This window comes from Calonectris borealis, chromosome W (genome assembly GCF_964195595.1).
Source record: "Calonectris borealis chromosome W, bCalBor7.hap1.2, whole genome shotgun sequence".
Taxonomy (NCBI): Eukaryota; Metazoa; Chordata; class Aves; order Procellariiformes; family Procellariidae; genus Calonectris; species Calonectris borealis.
The window spans coordinates 20,033,949-20,055,286 of record NC_134351.1 but is presented as its reverse complement, the minus strand read 5'-3'; the positions used below and the strand labels follow the sequence as shown (position 1 = coordinate 20,055,286).

Below are 21,338 nucleotides of genomic sequence, written 5' to 3'. Positions count from 1 at the left end.
AGAGCCAAGAAGTGATCAGCAAGACTCGCTCACCCTTCAACAGTCCCATATGGCCAGTGCGACAGGCTAATGGAGAGTGGAGACTAACAGTAGACTACCGTGGCCTGAACGAAGTCACGCCGCCACTGAGTGCTGCCGTGCCGGACATGCTAGAACTCCAATATGAACTGGAGTCAAAGGCAGCCAAGTGGTATGCCACAATTGACATCGCTAATGCATTCTTCTCCATCCCTTTGGCAGCAGAGTGCAGGCCACAGTTTGCTTTCACATGGAGGGGCGTCCAGTACACCTGGAACCGACTGCCCCAGGGGTGGAAACACAGCCCTACCATTTGCCATGGACTGATCCACAACGCACTGGAACAGGGTGAGGCTCCAGAGCACCTGCAGTACATTGATGACATCATTGTATGGGGCAGCACAGCAGAAGAAGTTTTTGAGAAAGGGAAGAAAATAGTCCAAATCCTTCTGAAGGCCGGTTTTGCCATGAAACAAAGTAAGGTCAAGGGACCTGCACAGGAGATCCAGTTCTTAGGAATAAAATGGCAAGATGGACGTCGTCAGATCCCAATGGATGTGATCAACAAAATAACAGCCATGTCCCCACCAACTAGCAAAAGGGAAACACAAGCTTTCTTAGGCGTTGTGGGTTTTTGGAGAATGCATATTCCAGATTACAGTCAGATCATAAGCCCTCTCTATCAAGTGACCAGGAAGAAGAACAACTTCAAATGGGGCCCGGAGCAACAACAAGCCTTTGAACAAATTAAACGGGAGATAGTTCAGGCAGTAGCCCTTGGGGTATCCCGGGCAGGACAATACGTAAAGAATGTGCTCTACACCGCAGCCGGGGAGAATGGCCCTACCTGGAGCCTCTGGCAGAAAGCACCAGGGGAGACTCGAGGTCGACCCTTAGGGTTCTGGAGTCGGGGATACAGAGGATCTGAGGCCCGCTACACTCCAACTGAGAAGGAGATATTGGCAGCATATGAAGGGGTTCGAGCTGCTTCGGAAATGGTTGGTACTGAAGCACAGCTCCTCCTGGCACCCCGACTGCTGGTGCTGGGCTGGATGTTCAAAGGGAGGGTCCCCTCTACACATCATGCAACCGATGCTACGTGGAGTAAGTGGGTCGCACTGATCACACAACGGGCCCGAATAGGAAACCCCAGTCGCCCAGGAATCTTGGAGGTGATCACGAACTGGCCAGAAGGCAAAGATTTTGGAATATCCCCAGAGGAGGAGGTGACACGTGCTGAAGAGGCCCCACTGTATAACAAACTACCAGAAAACGAGAAGCAATATGCCCTGTTCACTGATGGGTCCTGTTGCCTTGTGGAAAAGCATCAGAGATGGAAAGCTGCTGTATGGATTCCTATATGACAAGTGGCAGAAACTGCTGAAGGAGAAGGTGAGTCGAGCCAGTTGGCAGAGGTGAAAGCCATCCAGCTGGCCTTGGACATTGCTGAACGAGAAAAATGGCCAGTACTTTATCTTTATACTGACTCATGGATGGTGGCAAATGCCCTGTGGGGGTGGTTGCAGCAGTGGAAGCAGAACAACTGGCAGCGCAGAGGTAAACCCATCTGGGCTGCCTCACTGTGTCAAGATATTGCTGCCCGGGTAGAGAACCTGGCTGTAAAAGTACGTCACGTAGATGCTCACGTACCCAAGAGTCGGGCCCCTGAAGAACATCAAAACAACCAGCAGGTGGACCAGGCTGCTAAGATTGAAGTGGCTCAGGTGGATCTGGACTGGCAACATAAGGGTGAATTATTTATAGCTTGGTGGGCCCATGACACCTCAGGCCATCAAGGAAGAGACGCAACATATAGATGGGCTCGTGATCAAGGGGGGGACTTGACCATGGACGCTATTGCACAGGTTATCCATGAATCATGCGCTATTCATCAGAAACTGGAATAATTAAGGCCCCATGTTCTTAATGGGCAATGGAGTTCAATGAATAAAAAATTAACAAAACAGTTATTAATAGACATTTCTTAGCTTGTACAGTGTAAACTACACAAGAGCTTAATTTTTACTTTGGGACTTCATCTGAGAAATTTCCGTAAATGAAAACTGTTACTTTGTATAGTCCAGAGTGCAAATTACTACATTATGAACCTGCAACATAATCATATTTTTCCTTAGGGAATTTATTTGCATTTTATTTCATAATAATAATAAGGATGATATTGCACCTAATGGAAAATGCTGTTTATGAGTACAGTAGTAAGGCCTTTAAGCAAACTTACATTTTGAGCAATTTTATCTTCCTGACTGTTCCCTAAAGCTTATATTTTTCTGTAATAAGTTAGTTTGCCTTTACACAATCCTTAAATATTTACTAAAATTCCTTAGTTCCAAATTAAATAGTATTCATAATTAGTATATTTTTAAAAATTAAACAATTTGGTCAATGCACATAAGACTGTAACCAAACTGTCTTCTCCTTTCTATCCACAAATAATAGCTAGTAATTGTCTGCAAATTGAGTATCAAGCAACTATAGAGGAATAGTATTTAGTAGAAACACTATATTATAGCAGCGTTCAAAGAGGTGCAGATATGCAGTTGCACATTGTGAAATACAAACAGCATTTCTTTTAAAACAGTTAAATACAAGAGTTCAGCAGGAAAACAAATAAATACATTCAAAAGGCTAATTGATGTTTTTTAGAAGTGCCATAAACTACTTAATTCTCACTAATACTTAGCATTTATATAGTACTTTACATTTTTGAAGCGCTATACAAATGCTATCTAGATGAAATGTATTATCTAAAGGCAGAATACAAATCCAAAGTGAATGGTGATCAGATGAATGGCACCATGACAGTAAAATGTAATGTAAGTACTACAGAGAGACTAAGTACTTTATAAATCAGCTAGCTATGCATGAACTATAATGGAAGACCACATATTTCACAAGGGGAATGCATAGATGTCGTGGTTTAACCTGGCAGGCAGCCAAATACCACGCAGCCGCTCACTCACTCCCCCCAACCCCCACAGTGGGACGGGGAGAGAATCGGAAGGGTAAGAGTGAGAAAAACTCGTGGGTTGAGATAAAGACAGTTTAATAGAACAGAAAAAAGGGAAAATAATAATAATAATGATAGAATATACAAAATGAGTGATGCACAATGCAATTGCTCACCACCCGCGCTGACCGATAACCAAGTAGCAATCGGTACTTCCTGGATCACGCCTACCGTTCATATACTGAGCATGACGTCACATGGGATGGAATACCCCATTAGCCAGCTGGACTGGCTGTCTTGATTATGTTCCCTCCCATCTTGTGTACCTAGCTCAGTCAGTAGGCACGGGAGCTGTCCTTGGACTAGGAGGGCACTTAGCAACAACTGAAAACATCAGTGTGTTATCAACATTCTCCTCATACTAAATCCAAAACACAGCACTAGGAAGAAATTTAACCCTATCCCAGCCGAAACCAGGACAATAGATATGAAATTATTACCATTCATGAAATAGGTTTCTATGACCACAAAGAATTGACACAGGAGCTGTAACTGGCTCCACAGGCTTAAAATGCCTAACTTGGAAGTTGTAGGGAACATAAGGAAACCACTTCAGTGATAAACAGACAGCTTATTTCAAGTGCTAATATAAACAACTTAAGATCCATCATCCTTATACATCAATGTGGATTCCGTGTTTTATAGACATTAATTCTCTAGTGCCTGTTAAATACATAATAAATGAACATAGATGAGGTAAAGATGCTGTAATTGCCACATACAGCCAATATGGCAAAGGAGAAGTTTTTCCAAACGGGCAGATCCAGAGGCCATGACGAATCCCGTCATGGACATGATGAGAAGTCCAGGATATGAACAACATCCAGGGAAGAAAGCACCATGAGTCCTTAAGCCTGAAAAGGTGCATAATAAACTTTAATGTCAGAGCCACAACAGGAATCACAGCAGAACAATGAAGAAGTGGTCTCGGTGGAAGAGTAAGAGCAGCCTGCAGAAAAGAAAAATATAATTGGCAATGGCTACAATTGTGACAAGAAAATAAATGTTCCATGGATGTTTACAGGTGTATTATCAAAGCGGAAGTGCAAAGAAAAACATACTGTTCCTTTCCACTGCAACTGATCAAAATCAACAATATGACTATTTAGATGTATGAGAGCTGTGTGCTGCCCTGGTAGTAGTAGGGCTTAGGGTGCTGGGACAGGCTTTTCTCTATTGTATGATATGAATCATGCGTCCTACTAAGCAGTACCAATGGCAAAACAGGGAGGGAGAGGGATGAGGTATGCTATTTGTCATATAGTCATGTGGTATACAGGAATGTGTATAGTATGCTGCACTGATTATATGTATTTAATTTCAAGATAATTAAAAAGGAAAACAATCATACAATATACTTGAAATATTTAATATGCTTTACTTGAAATATTTAATATGCTTTAATGGAATTTCTTTTCAAAAATACATCCTGTATAATACTATTATAATGTATAATGTATATGCATAATACACCTGTGAAGTTATTTTAGTGCGACAATATCCAATACAGAGCAGTAATTTCCAATACAACAAAATTGGACAGGGAAAAGACACATTCAGAAGCTAACATCCGAGTCATTTGTGATTGGGGGTTTTATATTAACAACTTTGCCTAATGTTAACTCAGTTGAAAGCCTGATATTTGGGCTTAATAAAGGTGAACGTCTAGCTAGTGAGAGTCCTCACTACAAAGGAGATTAAATTTAGCCATTTTAAGAAGTGATAATTATCAATTTAATATACATACTTGAGAAAATATTCTGGATGTACTTACTAGCAATAGCTAGAACTATCTCCACAAACTCAAAGATAGTTTAAAAAAAAAAATGTGTTTTGATTTCAGCGAACTTGTTTAAGCAACAAATAAGTAGATTCTTGTTTCTGTAAGCACAGAAGAAATGATAGCACGTTACTAAAAGATCTATACTGGTGAAAAATGAGAGGCATGACTAGCAGTCAAAGCAGGGTGAGCCCCTCAGCAAACTCTAGTTGCCAATGCCTAGTAACTAACATTCACCAGTTTCATCAGCATGACTGTAATCAGCAGCAAAGATTCTCCAATAGTAGTAACCTTTCAATCTTCTCTCCTTCTAGCTCTCCAGAAGTCATTAATTTTTTGCTCATTTAACCCTATTTCCTTCACAGCTTTCCAGAGATTGATCAGCCTAGTCCTCAGTATCTTCTGTTCCATAAGCATAACTACAATTTGCTGATGTAATATTAATTGGCTCAATTCAGATACTGGTGAACATTTGGAAAGACTGTAACAGGCCCCAGAAACATACTCTTTGCACATGATGGTGCATCTGACTTATGTTGAACATATCCCTCACTTCATCTACTGCAGAAAGCAAACAAACATCACTACAAGACACAAGCCAGTAACCCATTAATGCTTCGGTTGTGTTAATTGTTGCAGGATTCATCAGCTACAGTACCTGCAACTATGGGACTCTGGAATAGCTTAATTGAGTTCTCATGAATAATTTAGACAACTGCTTGGAACCCTGTCTTCTCTGTAAGGAAACTTTGATGTAGCCTTAGCCAAGAAATACAGAGATGGGAAGTTATGGACTACCTTGGAATATAACAGTCTGTGCCCTAAACCAAAGCCAACGGTAAAAGGCTTGCAGAAAGCTTTGCTCTATTAGCTTCCCACCACATGCTTGTCCATGACTCTCTCAATCAGGTGACAAGATTAAAAAGTTCACAAATCATCTCAACAACTTTTAACTGTAATGGTACAGACCCAACTCCTTTAAGTTAGTGCAAAGGGTGTATTTTCTGCAACTTCATTTCTGTTTCATACAAGCAGATTGTTCACAGATTAAAATAGAAAAATCTTGTGATGGTGAAATTGTTTATCACCTACCCTACAAAGATAGTCAGATTTTTGTTACTGTCAGCAAGAGCCTAAAACGTTCATACTAGCCTATTTTTGAAAAACCACCCTGGATGGTGATACATTTTGGCAGATATCCTATTGACTGGCCACTATTTCTGCACTTTGAAAAAAAAAAAAATCAGTGAAGCCTTCAGTGGCAAAGTCCAAATGATTCTTTTCCCTCTGCCCTATGGAGGTTAGGTGCCAACAGCAACACAGTGAGTAAGGAGAATTTGAATGTTGATTACTTATGCAATCTATCAGTATTAGTGCTGATCTTTATCCAGTTTTGGGGAGATAATGCTTGAAAATTTTTCATACAGAATTTTAGATGGCAGGGTTGTTCATACAGCAAACCTGAGTGCTCAATTTTAGCAAGAGAAAACCCTATTTTGTAATTGCAGTACAGTCATCAGGCTTCTGAAATGCTGTTGCCCAAGTTCTGAGAGAAGAATAGTCTGTTTTCTCTTTTACGTTCTGTAACTAGAGGAACATTTACATCCTTGAGTTGCCAAGCCCAAGAGACAGACACGTAGTTCTATTTGGCAATATAAGCTGTTATACTCTTTCTCCTAACAGGCAAATTTGTTCGCCCTTAGAAATCACCAGATCTTAAAAAAAAAAAAAAAGCACAAGTCTTTTCTGCCTTAAACCTCCTGGAAAAAGATCATCATGGTTTGGGTAGATTTAGGGAGACGTCTACCATGAAAGAGATCAGGCTGCAGTTGCAAACAAAATTTATTCACAACACAAATGATCTTTTCCATTTGCCTAAACGTTCAATCAGGTGCAAGATCTTCTTGAAGTTCCTGCTCCTCCAGCCCCTCTCACACACTACAACGAGCAGCTGGAGACAGGAGACAACAATTGCATCCAGTAGAACCCAAGCAAACTCTTTGCTTTAATGCTCAAGGGGACAGCAAGGAATTTATGTAACAACGTGGGCTCCCTCACTCATATTCTGTGATGCTTCACAAGCCTGAAGTCCTTAGTTTTGAGGCTGAGTCCAGATCTGTAAATTCAATGTTAAATTCATTGTGTATGCGCAAAGCTTATTCTCCAATTCCAGAAATGCTCCTGTGCAGCCCAGGTTGGTCAGCAGTGGCACATTAACCAGCTCTGTTATGTACATTTGCCGGTACAATCTTGTTTGCCGCTGTGAAAGACTGAATTATAGAACTTTTGTCTCAAAGACTGCTTATCTGGGCGAGGGTTCCTTTGGCTGCTGAATATGATAAGATCAGCTGCAAGGTGTGAAAGATCTGGGCGAGGGTTCCTTTGGCTGCTGAATATGATAAGATCAGCTGCAAGGCGTGAAAGATCTGGGCGAGGATTCCTTTGGCTGCTGAATATGATAAGAATGGCTGCAAGGCCACAGAGATCTCCGGCTAGTAAGGTGTGAAAGATCTCCGGCTGGCACGTGCTTGGACAGTCAAGACTCAGGAATGCGGAGACATGTCGTTGCCATGGAAACTGCAGCCCTCGAACGAGAATAAAAGGGACTGCCAAGAGGACCCCAGTGCGATTGCCGACCCCGCCGAAACACCGCGGACCCCGGAGCGACCGCCCACCGCCGGAACACCGAGAGACTTGGACCCCCGGGACGCCACGGATCCATGGTGGGGACTATTCTTGCAAATCTATCCTGAATACCTGCTTGACTTCTGTCTTTTTACTCTATTCTATCCTATCGCTACTAATTTTCTACTTTTGATATTAAAAGTTGCTGTTTTGGGTATACGGCATTTGATCTCGTTTTGTGTCTTAATCTCGCTCTTGGGATCATATCGAAACCTCCCCCGACTTCGGATCGGGACATTCCCGACATCGGATCGGGACATTAAATTGGCGTCACGGACAGGATCCCTTGAGACGAGAGTGCCGTACTATTTCCCAAATACGTGAGACCTCTCAGGAAAGTAAGGGGTGCGGGTCTGTGTTTGCTGTGTTTGAAATTTACGTGCTGCCTTCCTGAGACGACCGCTTCCCCGCTTTGTCTGTGTTTAAAACTTACGTGCTGTTTTGTTTTCTAAAATACGTGAGACCTCTCGGGAGAGTAAAGGGGTGCAGGGCTGTGTTTGTAACTTACGTGCTGCCTTCCTGAGAAGACTGCTTCCCCGCTTTGTTTTGCAAATACGTGAAACCTCTCAGGAGAGTGAAGGGGGGCGGGTTTGTGTTTGAAACTTGCGCGCTGCCTTCCTGAGATGACCGCTTCCCCGCTTTGTATAAAGATGAGTGATACTAAAACTGTCCCTTCGGGGAGAGAAGTTTTGTTTGAGTTTTTGGAGAAACATAATGCACGACCCTCTGTACCCGGAATGGATTGGGCTCAGGGAAATTGGTATAATTTGCAGAGTGTGGTTGATCGGACGAGTGCTTTGCAAAAGGATGCGAGAGTGAGATCTGGAAGAGGAAAAGCGATTGTTTGTGCTGTTCTTGGTGCCAGTTTAGCCACTGCTGTAGAGGCGAGAGAACGTTGTCGCGTTGAGGAATCCCTAATTGTTGAATCCCTCCAAAACCTCGTTCGGTCCCTTCAGGGGCAAGTGGCGGAATTAAAGGAACAGCTTGAAGGAGAGAGAGACCAGGTGAAATATCTGCAGATTGCTCTTAAGGAGCAACTCCTTGCGGGCACTGCCCATGAGGAAATACCCCCAAGATCGGAAACTGGTTACCCTTTTAACGACTTGCAGGCAGCAAGAGAAAAAGTAGAGAAATTGGAACCGCCCTCGCTGCGACCCTTGGTTAAGACCGAGTATATTTATGATGATGAGGAGGATCAGTTCCCCCAGGTTACAACCAAGGAGGTCCCCTATACTGCCACTGAATTGGCGAAGCTAAAAAAGGATTTTGGCCGAACCCCTAGGGAGTCGGAGACGGAGTATGTGTGGAGAGTGTCGTTATCTGGGGGGGATCAGATTTTGTTAAGTGAAAAGGAGGCGGAGGGGTATTGGGGACCGGGAGTATTTTTAACTACCGGGAATTACCGCGCCCCTTGGTCTTTAACCCAGCGGGCAGCCTATTGGGGGGGGGGATTGAACCCCTTGGAGAGGGGGGATCCCCTTGCAATCACGGGGACTGTTGATCAGTTGGTGGAAAGTGTGCATAAGGCAGCTTGCTTGCAGATGATGTATGATCGGAAGTTGGAGCCTAGGCAGGAGTCCCCGATGATGATGCCTGTAAATCCTGAGCGAATGACTCCCCTTATAAGGGGACTTCCCGATTCCTTAAAGCCGATTGGTATACAGTTACAGGGGAAAATACAAGCAATACCTCAGGGCGAAAGAGTTGCAGCTGCTTTAGAAGGACTTACACCGGACCGGCACTGCCGGTCCCCGGATAGGAAGATGTGGACTTGGGGGGAGGTCGCCCAAGAATTGATCAATTATGGGCGCAAGTATGGCCCTGTAAACCTTCCAGCCACTAAAACAGACTCTAGAGGCCTGAGGCGAACTGAAGTAAAAATGGTTCCACGCCCTGAGGGCGATGGAAAAACACCCCTCTCTAAACCACCTGGAGGGAGGGACATCCCAAATAAGCGCAGCAGTCTGTGGGCAAAGGGATGGCAAAAGGGGATCCCACGTGACTTAATGGATGGATTGCCGACTGACAAGTTAGAAAAACTGGTGTCTGAATGGCCCGATAAATCGGCAGATAAAGACACGGGTTCTAAAAATATAACCCCGAGTGCACCCTCTTTAATTGACTTATCAGAAACAAATGTCCCCCGATATTCGGCGGGAAACTAGATGCTTCGTCCTCTGATGGTGAGCGGGGGGGGCGAAGGCTGGATGTACATCAGACAGCTCACCGAGAACGGCCAGGGTGATTTACTAATTACAGGTGTTGTGGGTCCAAAACAAGTCCCGGTCACGTTTTTGGTAGATACTGGGGCTCAAATTTCGGCTATTAAAACAAAAGATGCTACTAGCTGTGGGGTTAAATTTTCTAAACAGAGACTGTTTGTAGCAGATGCATTTGGCAATGTTCAACCACAGGCGTTAGCAATGGTCAGCCTACGATTGCCGGGAGAAGATATTGCTACCACGGTAACAATGGTTGTGGGAGATTTTCCACTCAACCTCCTGGGACTTGATGTCCTGAAAGGGAGGACCTGGATTGATAATAAAGGGAGACAGTGGTCGTTTGGCTCTCCAACAATAGACATTCGACTGCTACAAGCTGCGCCGCCACTTCCCCCTTCGAAGCTTACGAATGTTAAACCTTACCCGATACCCTTGGGGGCCAGAGAGGGAATAACACCTGTGTTAGAGGACTTAAAGGGACAGGGCATCGTGGTTCCGACCCACTCCCCTTTTAACTCCCCAGTGTGGCCAGTACGAAAACCCAATGGCAAGTGGAGACTAACTGTGGATTATCGTAGACTTAATGCAAACACCGGTCCATTGACAGCCGCAGTACCGAATATTGCTGAGCTTATAGCTACAATCCAGGAACGAGCCCACCCGATCATGGCGACGGTGGATGTTAAGGACATGTTTTTCATGGTCCCCCTACAATCTGAGGACCAAGACCGTTTTGCTTTTACTTGGGAAGGTCAGCAATTCACTTTCACCCGACTCCCACAGGGATACAAGCATTCCCCAACATTAGCCCACCATGCATTGGTGCAGGAGCTGGAAAAAATCCAGGTAGAGGAGGAGGTCAGTGTTTACCAATATATCGATGATATACTTGTGGGAGGGGATAAGGTAGAAAGGGTTCAGACAACCCAAGATAATATAATTTCCCATCTGGAAAGTTTGGGACTGAAGATTCCGCCTGAGAAAACACAAACACCCTCGAGTGAAGTAAAGTTTTTAGGGATCTGGTGGAAGGGAGGAATGACATGTATCCCACCTGACACCCTCTCCTCGCTAGATCAGATTAAGATGCCAGAGTCAAAAAAGGACTTACAGCATGTGCTGGGGCTGCTTGTGTTTTGGAGAAAACACATTCCTGATTTTTCAATTATTGCAAGACCCCTGCATGACTTGTTGCGAAAAGGGGCACAGTGGGAATGGACTGAGCCCCATGAAGAGGCATTGCAGTTGTTGGTGTTTGAAGCAACTGCCCATCAAGCTCTGGGTCCTATTCACCCTACAGACCCAGTCCATATCGAATGGGGATTTGCCAAAACTGGGCTATCGATACATTTGTGGCAAAAGGGCCCCAAAGGACCCACTCGACCTATCGGATTCTATTCTCGCAGTTTTAAAGATGCTGAAAAAAGATATACAGCTTGGGAAAAGGGTTTGTTTGTGGTCAGTTTAGCCTTGAGAGAGGCTGAACGAACTATCCGACAACAACCAATAGTGCTCAGAGGCCCATTTAAAGTGATTAAAACAGTTTTGGCAGGAACTCCACCCCCTGACGGGGTGGCCCAGAGAGCTTCTGTTCGAAAATGGTATGCCCAGATAGAACATTACTGCGACATCTTCACGGTATCCGAGGGAGCCACAAAGATGTTAACCATTCAGGAGGAGATGGGCCCGGATAGGGAAATGAGTGAGTTCCCTCCCGTAATACAAGTGGCCCCTCCATTTTCCGGGCAGTTACAGAATGTTTGGTTTACTGATGTGTCTTCCAAGCGGGAAGGAAAAACCTGGAAATATCGAGCCGTGGCACTCCGTGTAGACATTAATGAACAAATAATTACTGAAGGGGAAGGTAGTGCTCAAGTAGGGGAACTAGTTGCAGTATGGAGTGTTTTTCAACATCAGGCCCAATCTGCTTCTCCTGCCTATATTTATACTGATTCCTACGCTGTATTTAAAGGCTGTACTGAATGGCTTCCGTTTTGGGAACAGAACGAGTGGGAAGTCAATAGGATACCTGTGTGGCAGAAGGAGAAATGGCAAGACATTCTAACTATTGCTAGGCAAGGAAAATTTGCAGTGGGCTGGGTGGCTTCCCACCAACAAGATGATACTCCTGCAAGCCAGTGGAATGGCAAAGCTGATGAACTAGCCCGATTGGCTCCCCTGCAGAACACCCAAATAACTGAAGATTGGGAACGGTTGCTAGAATGGCTACATGTAAAAAGGAAACACTCAGGGGTTAAGGACCTCTATTGCGAGGCCCAAGCCCGAGGTTGGCCAGTTACCAGGGAAGAATGTAAGACTTGTGTGTCCGCTTGCGAACAATGTCGTACCCGCTTAGAAAGACATCCCCTGGAGGATGACCCCCTCCACTTGAGGGAGGGGAAAGGCCTATGGGAGGCCTGGCAGGTGGACTACATCGGCCCTTTCCGGAAATCAGAAGGTAAGAATTATGTGTTGGTTGGAGTAGAGATAGTGTCGGGGCTAGTCCAGACCAAAGCATTTGCTAGAGCAACGGGGGAAAACACGGTAAAAGCTCTGAAGGAGTGGTTTGGTACCTTCCCCAAACCGCAATCAATTCAATCAGATAATGGCTCCCACTTTATTGCCAGAGTAGTCCAAGACTGGGCAATTCAGGAGGGAATTTCATGGGTATTTCATACTCCGTATTACCCACAGGCAAATGGGATTGTGGAAAGAACAAATGGCTTGCTGAAGCGCTTCCTTAAACCACACAAGCCAGGCTGGGCCGAACGGCTGTGGGACGCAGTGACTAGTGTCAACAGTCGTTGGGGCATAAATGGGTGCCCGAAAATTACTGCATTTTGTCCGAAGGCCCCAACCATTATACCAGCCCCATACGGCCCTGATCATCTTAAAAACCCATCACATTTTCCCGGCCAACCAGTTTTGGTTGAACTCCCTACTGTAGGAGCTGTACCCCTGGTACTGGAAACCCCAGTAAATAAGCATGCCTGGAAGGCGAAAGATGCTCGTGGGAAAGAACACAAGATTAACACGAGGTGGATTGTTCCATCTTTCTAATAACGATCTGTCCGGTTCCTTAAAACGAACCGAGTCTGCTTTCTTTTCTTTTTCAGGTGGAGACTCTGAAGCCAACCAGAAGAAATAACTGAAGCCAAGGATCACCTGAATGGTTTTGTTATATCATTGAAAATAATGTTTTGGTTAATTATTTTTACTGTGTTTGGTGTTTGGGGAGGCTTCTGTGCCCCCCTTTTCGACGTGTCATGGCAAAATGAATTTATTGTTTTAGGTCAACAAGTAGCTGATACCTTTAACCTTACCAATTGTTGGGTATGTGGAGGACCCTTGGGTTTAGAAAGTTGGCCCTGGACTTCCATCCCCCTTTCTCCTAAATGGTTAGTGAGTAATTACAGTGAGATCAAAAATGATTCCTATTGGAGCGAGGATACGCAACCTTGGACGATACAATACCCGACCCGAGGTGAATATTGTCTAAATCGAACACAGGAGGGTGGTGTTTTTGTAGGAAATAGCAAATGTAATTGGACCTATACATATGGAAACCATTGCTTCATTGAGGGCTGTAAGACAACGCTTAACTACAATAATGAGCCTTTTGTACCTCGCGAGCTGGGATGGGCCTGGGTGAATGAGACCGGACACCGGAAAATGTTTCCTTCCTATTGGTCTCCGATCAATCGCACAAAAAGTATTACCGGTGTTGCTGAAAAATGTTCCTGGCGTAATGATATCGGTGCTTGGTCCTGTTCCATTTACAAGATACCTGGCAACAACATACCCATACTGTTAAACCATCCACTCGGAGCAGACAATACCACATATTTCCAATTACCACGAACCCCCACAGGTCTGTTTGAAAATGGTGCCTGGGCAATGAAAGGTCATTATTGGATCTGTGGACAGCATGCATACAAGCAATTGCCCAAAAATTGGACTGGGGTGTGTTATGTGGGGCTAATTCGCCCCTTGTTCTTTTTGCTCCCAGAGGATGAAGGTGACGGTTTGGGTGTTAAGTTATATGATGATCTCAATCGATATCGGCGGTCCATTGATACCTCTATAACAGGTGGAAGTGGTCAAACCTGGGGTAAAGATGAGTGGACCCCTCAGCGTATAATCCAGCATTATGGACCTGCCACCTGGAACCCCAACGAGTGGATTAGCGGTGCTCGAGAACCTATCTATAATTTAAACCGCATCATCCGGCTACAAGCTGTCCTAGAAATTATTACTAACGAGACGGCCCGTGCCCTGGATCTATTAGCAGACCAGGCTACGCAAATGCGAACAGCGATATTCCAACACCGCATGGTTCTCGATTACCTGCTAGCCGAAGAAGGGGGTGTCTGTGGTAAACTGAATGATTCCAACTGTTGCTTAAAAATTGATGACAGTGGTAAAATTGTTAAACAAATTACCGCAGGAATACGAAAATTGGCCCATGTTCCTGTCCAGACATGGAAAGGCTGGGATGTTGACTTGTTTTCCTGGCTCCCAGGCGGCCCATGGGTTAAGCGAGTTTTATTTTATTTGTTATGTAGTTTTGCCATGTTATTGTTCTTGCCATGCATTATTCCATGTTTTATACAGTTAATTCAACGTGTTGTAACCAATATGCAATTTGTAACCACCATTTCACCTGATGGTGTTAAACAAATACGCGCTGTGCGTCGAACCATGCCGTCAGTAGTGCGGATTGTATGAATTGCTCTTTTCTAGCCTTTTCTACATAACTATCTTTCTCAAAACCGCCATGGGTCCTGAAGCAATCTTTGAGCCACGGGGTGGTGTGAAAGACTGAATTATAGAACTTTTGTCTCAAAGACTGCTTATCTGGGCGAGGGTTCCTTTGGCTGCTGAATATGATAAGATCAGCTGCAAGGCGTGAAAGATCTGGGCGAGGATTCCTTTGGCTGCTGAATATGATAAGAATGGCTGCAAGGCCACAGAGATCTCCGGCTAGTAAGGTGTGAAAGATCTCCGGCTGGCACGTGCTTGGACAGTCAAGACTCAGGAATGCGGAGACATGTCGTTGCCATGGAAACTGCAGCCCTCGAACGAGAATAAAAGGGACTGCCAAGAGGACCCCAGTGCGATTGCCGACCCCGCCGAAACACCGCGGACCCCGGAGCGACCGCCCACCGCCGGAACACCGAGAGACTTGGACCCCCGGGACGCCACGGATCCATGGTGGGGACTATTCTTGCAAATCTATCCTGAATACCTGCTTGACTTCTGTCTTTTTACTCTATTCTATCCTATCGCTACTAATTTTCTACTTTTGATATTAAAAGTTGCTGTTTTGGGTATACGGCATTTGATCTCGTTTTGTGTCTTAATCTCGCTCTTGGGATCATATCGAAACCTCCCCCGACTTCGGATCGGGACATTCCCGACATCGGATCGGGACAGCCGCCAATTGCATTCTTAACACTTTTAGAAGCTGGTGAATCTTAAGTAGCAAGCTAGCAATTTCTGCGCATCTGTTCCGCAACATGAGTGTTTGAGCTACAATCCTGGGGAACACTTCTCATTGAAGTCATACCTGTATCACATTTAGCCCATCATGCTGCTCTTGTTTATCAGCAATGCTGAATGTGATGGCAGGCTGCAGTAACTTTCATCTTTAGAGCTAGTCAATGAGACAGATTCTTCAAACACTGATTCTTAGATTATTCTACATTTGTGTGCACATAATACGCAGTAAAAACTACCTGGAATACAAAGAACTACAAAATCCAAGTAGCAAAGTCTTTGTGGACTTTATACTTGTTGCAAAAAATAATGTGGGCAAAAGGGCAGATCACATGCTACTTGGTACACAAGTATTTATCAGAGTAAACATATAAATACCACAGGTGACTATTTACCCTGAACACTCCAGAAAAATAATGATGAAACCGTGAAAAACAGCCCAATAGCCAAATAGGCCAAGCAGCAAGCTGTATCAGCCGGAACAGGAGTAGATGACTGGAGAAGTGTGAAGGTAGCAACTGGAGGTAGATGGCAATACTGCCTTGTACTGCCAGAAGGGTTACTTCAAAAAAGTAACCTGTCATCAAATTTAAGAGTGATGATGAAGAGCTTTATAGATAATTGTATATAGTAATGTGAAAAATACCACTGTTACAAATTAGTAATAGTGGTATGGTTAGGTAATTAGATTTCTTAATTTATTAGTTACTTAGTAATGTGTTGCATAAGCAATAAACATTGTAGCCTCTTAAATCAGTTACTCTCGATCCTGCAATTTAAAGAGGAAGAATGGGACCGGAAGTAACAAATAAGTAGTAAAAAAGTATCCCATGAAGTAATAAATTACATAGGCAACAGCCTGAAATTATGACATGAAACTGAAAGGTGCATCATATTAAGGTGAGGAAAGCGAAATCACATATTATAATCAGGTCTAGCTAGCCAGGCAACAACACAGCAGAAAAGTTTATGGGGATTACATTATATCACAAACTAAAAAGACTCTGATGGCATTGCAAGAAGACATAAAAGCTGTAACAGATTTTTTTTCTTTTTAAAAAGACAGAAGTGTTGTTTGCATGTGACATTAAAAGGAATTAATTTATGCTATTTGGCTCAAATGAAGTCTCACCTAAAATACTATACACAGTTTGGGACAGGACCCTTTAAAGATAATTTAGGCAAAAGGCAATCCAGAGGAGACCAGAAAAATAGTAAGAGCTTTAGAAAACATAAATCCAGGCCCTTCAGCCTTTTCTTGAGAGTTATTTAGTCAAGAAGAGACTTTTTGTAAAGCATAATGTTTTTTCAAGTTGTAAGAGTAACACTGTTACTGCTGTAAGGGTCTAGAGACCTACACAGGATATGGTTTACAGGTAAACATCCTTTATTAGCCCAATTAACATATGGAAGGGGGAGGAGATAAGTAGGCAAATGACTATAAAAGAGCCTTTGGGCATCTTGCCTTCTCCTCACCTCAGCTATGTAAGTTTGGCTACTAAAGGGCTATTTTTCTACCTGCAGATCTTTTATTTCTAATTTGTAAAACATTTTTGGAGACAGCACAGCAATCAACTGTCTTTCGCAGAGAAGCCTTAAAGAATAAGAAAACAAGATCTAACTGTCAACAACGATAACTTAGGCTAGATATTAGAAAAACAATTTCTAGCTGCTCGGGAATTGAAAAAACACAGGAACAATTTAATGCATTAAATTGCAATAATTTACTTTGTTTGGGATACTAGGGATAGGCTACAAACGTTCTCCATCATGGAAAGTGTAAGCATATTTAACCTTGCCTCACTGAAGACAGTAAAGAGACAGGTCACTTCCCAATTCTATGATACAATACAATACTCAACTTTCTAAACAAACATTGGTGAAATGTGTCATCTAGTGGTCATAATTAAGAAAAAAATACTGGTGATAATCTCAAATGCAAGAAAAAGTAACAAGAATATTTTAACAATACTTTTTAATAAGTAGTCATTCATTACTTGCATTTACTGATTTTCAAATAAGAAAACATACATGAGAATAATTATAGATTTAAATGCTATACCAAAATGTTAATATTATAGGACCCATTAATCAACCAAAATAACTTTCCTTTTCTTTATGTGGTTTTATAATTTTACACTATTTCCATATACACAAAAAGTACAGAAAAGGGGAGAACTAGGGACTACCTAGGAACAACCCCGGGCACCAGTACATGCTGGAGGCCAACTGGATGGAAAGCAGCTTTGCAGAAAATGACCTGGGGGTCCTGGTGGACAACAAGTTCAATATGAGCCAGCAATGTGCCCTTGTGGCAAAGGCGGCCAGTGGTATCCTGGGCTGCACTAGGAGGAATGTTGCCAGCAGGTCAAGGGAGGTGATCCTTCCCCTCTACTCAGCACTGGTGAGGCCACCTCTGGTGCGCCGAGTCCAGTTCTGGGCTCCCCAGTACAAGAGAGACATGGAGCTACTGGAGATAGAGTCCAGAGAAGGGCCACTAAGATGATGAAGGGACTGAGAGAGCTGGGACTGTTTAGCCTAGAGAAGAGAAGGCTCAGGGGGGATCTCATCAAGGTGTACAAATATCTGAAGGGAGAGTGTAAAGATGACAGAGCCAGGCTCTTTCCATTGGTGTCCCCTGACAAGGCAAGAGGCAACGGGCACAGACTGAAACACAGGAGGTTCCTCCTGAATGTAAGGAAACACTTTTTTACTGTGAGGGTGACTGAGCATGGGAATAGGTTGCCCAGAGATGTAGAGTCTCCCTCCTTGGAGATATTCAAAAGTTGTCTGGACATGGTCATGAGCAACCAGCTCCAGGTGAATGTGCTTGAGCAGGGGGTTGGAGAAAAGGACCTCCAGAGGACCCCTCCAACCACAACCACTCTGTGATTCTGTGAAAATGCCCTCTTTGTCAAAGACAAATAAGGGGGAAACTGATCATATTAAAAGGTCTACCAAACACACAAATAGGAAAACTTTTACCTACAACAAATAGTGATACTGTAGGTAAACAAAAACTATTTTCCCATCAGAAGTCTGATTTTTACATCTCAACTATAACCAATAATGCTTCTTGCATTTATCCGTCTCCTACATATTTTTTTAAAAAAATTGATAAACCATTTTGTATTGTTGTTCTTTAATTAAAGGATTACAAAGAACGTCAATTTTCCCTCTACCTCCTTCCTTCCTAGGAGTTATTATTTCCTCTGTCATCCACATGAAGAGTGTAACACTACTCTGAGCAAACTGGGGGAGAAGTAAGAAGGCAAGATGGTCAAACTACTAAGCTATGCTCTGGTTGAATAAATAAAGGCTGGTATCTTCCCCTTCTGTGCAACAACAGCAGGTCAATCTGTAGGTGGAGGTGTACATTTTTGGGGAGGGGAGAGTAAGTAGCATGTATGTATATGTATGCTAGCAACACCAGCATAATCAAACTGTGAGGACTTGTGTTGCTGAGCAGAGCAAATTCCTGATAACAAGCAGAGTAGCAGGGCTCTAGCTATGGGGACCAGAAGCCAGCTGAGGGCGAGGAGTGTCTGCCTGAGATATGAGATCTGGAGGGCAGTGTTAAGAGAATTATGGCTGGGGCTGGCACAGATGGAGCTTGCGGAAGGTGCAAATGTTTTGGAGAGTATACAGAACAGACTGTTGTGGTCAAGGAAAGCTGGGTATGTATGTTTGGAGCAGGCAAGACGACAGGGATATATGTATGTGTGTGAATGGAGGAGCGGGAACAGGATACACCTAAAACACTGGAGAACCACTGAAAAAGAATGCCATAATCTGATAGTACTAATCCTACTGAGAAACTCTGTCCTAACAAGCAGTTCTGCAAATGGATGATGATCACATATATTCCTTAACAGGAGCCAATTCACTTTTTTCTTTCCATTAAAAAGTTTGACACTTGATTTTTTTTTTTTTTTACACCTGTATTGGGTTTGTGTGGCAAGGTTTTGGCAGCAGGGGGGGCTACAGGGGTGGCTTCTGTGAGAAGCTGCTAGAAGCTTCCCCCATGTCCAATAGAGCCAATACCAGCCGGCTCCAAGATGGACCCGCCGCTGGCCAAGGCCAAGCCAATCAGCAACAGTGGTAGTGCCTCTGTGATAACATATTTAAGAAGGGGGAAAAAAAATACCAAAAAACCATGAGCAACGGCAGCCGAAGAGAGGAGTGAGAATGCGTGAGAGAAACAACTCTGCAGACACCAAGGTCAGTGAAGAAGGAGGGGGAGGAGGTGCTCCAGGCGCCAGAGCAGAGATTCCCCTGCAGCCCGTGGTGAAGACCATGGTGAGGCAGGCTGTCCCCCTGCAGCCTATGGAGGACCCCACACCAGAGCAGGTGGATGTGCCTGAAGGAGGCTGTGACCCCGTGGGAAGCCCGTGCTAGAGCAGGCTCCTGGCAGGACCTGTGGACCCGTGGAGAGAGAGGAGCCCATGCTGGAGCAGGTTTGCTGGCAGGACTTGTGACCCCATGGGGGACCCACGCTGGAGCAGTCTGTTCCTGAAGGACTGCACCCTGTGGAAGGGACCCATGTTGGAGCAGTTTGTGAGGAACTGCAGCCTGTGGGAAGGACCCATGTTGGAGAAGTTCGTGGAAGACTGTCTCCTGTGGGAAGGACCCCACACTGCTCAGGGGAAGAGTGTGAGGAGTCCTCCCCCTGAGGAGGAAGGAGCAGCAGAGACAACATGTGATGAACTGACCGCAACCCCCATTCCCTGTCCCCCTGTGCCGCTCGGGGGGAGGAGGTAGAGAAAAATTGGGAGTGAAGTTGAGCCCGGGAAGAAGGGAGGGATGGGGGGAAGGTGTTTTAAGATTTAGTTTTTATTTCTCATTACCCTACTCTGATTTGATTGGCAATAAACTAATTTCCCTGAGTCGAGTCTGTTTTGCCCGTGATGGTAACTGGTGAGTGATCTCTCCCTGTCCTCATCTCGACTCACGAGCCTTTTGTTATATTTTCTCTCCCCTGTCCAGCTGAGGAGGGGAGTGATAGAGCGGCTTTGGTGGGCACCTGGCATCCAGCCAGGGTCAACCCACCACAACAGCCAACTATATTTAAGGACAAACTCAGACTGCCTTTTTAAAGGTGAACAGCTCATATACAGCTTGTTTGTGGGAGAAATATTTAGGGTTGGCTAAAACCAAATGTACTACTTCTCAGTAAGACTGAATGAAACAAAACAGCAGCTGGATGATCTACTTTCTAGATATTTCTATCCTTATTGTAAAAAGAAATGGAATGACCCACTTTATACACAAAGTGTGCATGGCAGCACTTAACTGTTTCACTTGGATAACAAAGAAAATGTGTGATACGCATAGGACATCATGTACAAGGGCTTTCAGAACTCTTTTTCAGAGCCTTGTAAGAGGCAGAACTTAACAGTGGATATAAAATATATTTTAGGGCTTTTAAAAAAATCATAACAACTGTATAAAAATATAATTCCCATATATCTTTAAAAAATGTATCTAATTAAAGTATCATTGGAATTTTTTTTTTTTTAGGATATGGTAGAAGAACAATAAAGTAAACAGTGATGAAAAAAAAAATAAGCAATCACTGATCTATTGACTTACCTTTAATGACAGGGAGCCAGCAAGAAAGAAGTGGTCCACATCAATGACAGAGGCAAGGAAGCCAGCCAGAGTGACTTCAGTACAATCACTTTTCTTCCTGAGTCCAATCACTATTGCCCAGGACCACATTCCTAGTATACCATGCACTGCATTATCAGAAAAGGCTCGGAGCCAGTCATTTTGCTGAATGAAGGAAAACTGCAGAAGTCTGTCTGCTACAAAGCAGAATATTCCGAAACCTAGACTAGAAATAACTGAAGCTGTGCTGAAAGTTTGGAGAAGAGCATGGGCCTTTTCAGTCTCAGATGCCATGGCAAAAACCATGTCACAGCACACAAAATGTCATCAGGATATACACTGTGCATTCTCCTTTGTATCGTCAGTTTTTCTGTAAATGTCAGAGAACAGAAAAAAAAATATTAAAGAAAAAAATCCATCAGCACAAAGCATTTATCACAGCTACAACTGAGCATAAAAAAACCCCAAATCTTTCTATGCAACAACTGTTAAAACT

General features: G+C 43.9%; 1 protein-coding gene across 1 annotated transcript; it reads right to left on the bottom strand.

Annotated features, from left to right (window-relative positions):
- Window positions 1–3,659: 3,659 nt before the first annotated feature.
- Window positions 3,660–21,208, bottom strand: LOC142074852 (transmembrane protein 267-like). Its single transcript, XM_075135758.1, has 2 exons — window positions 20,825–21,208; window positions 3,660–3,995 (listed from the first exon to the last, which is right to left on the bottom strand). Exons 1-2 carry the CDS (start codon window positions 21,146–21,148, stop codon window positions 3,660–3,662), a joined length of 660 nt encoding a protein of 219 aa, XP_074991859.1. The 5' UTR covers window positions 21,149–21,208.
- Between the last annotated feature and the right edge of the window lie 130 nt (window positions 21,209–21,338).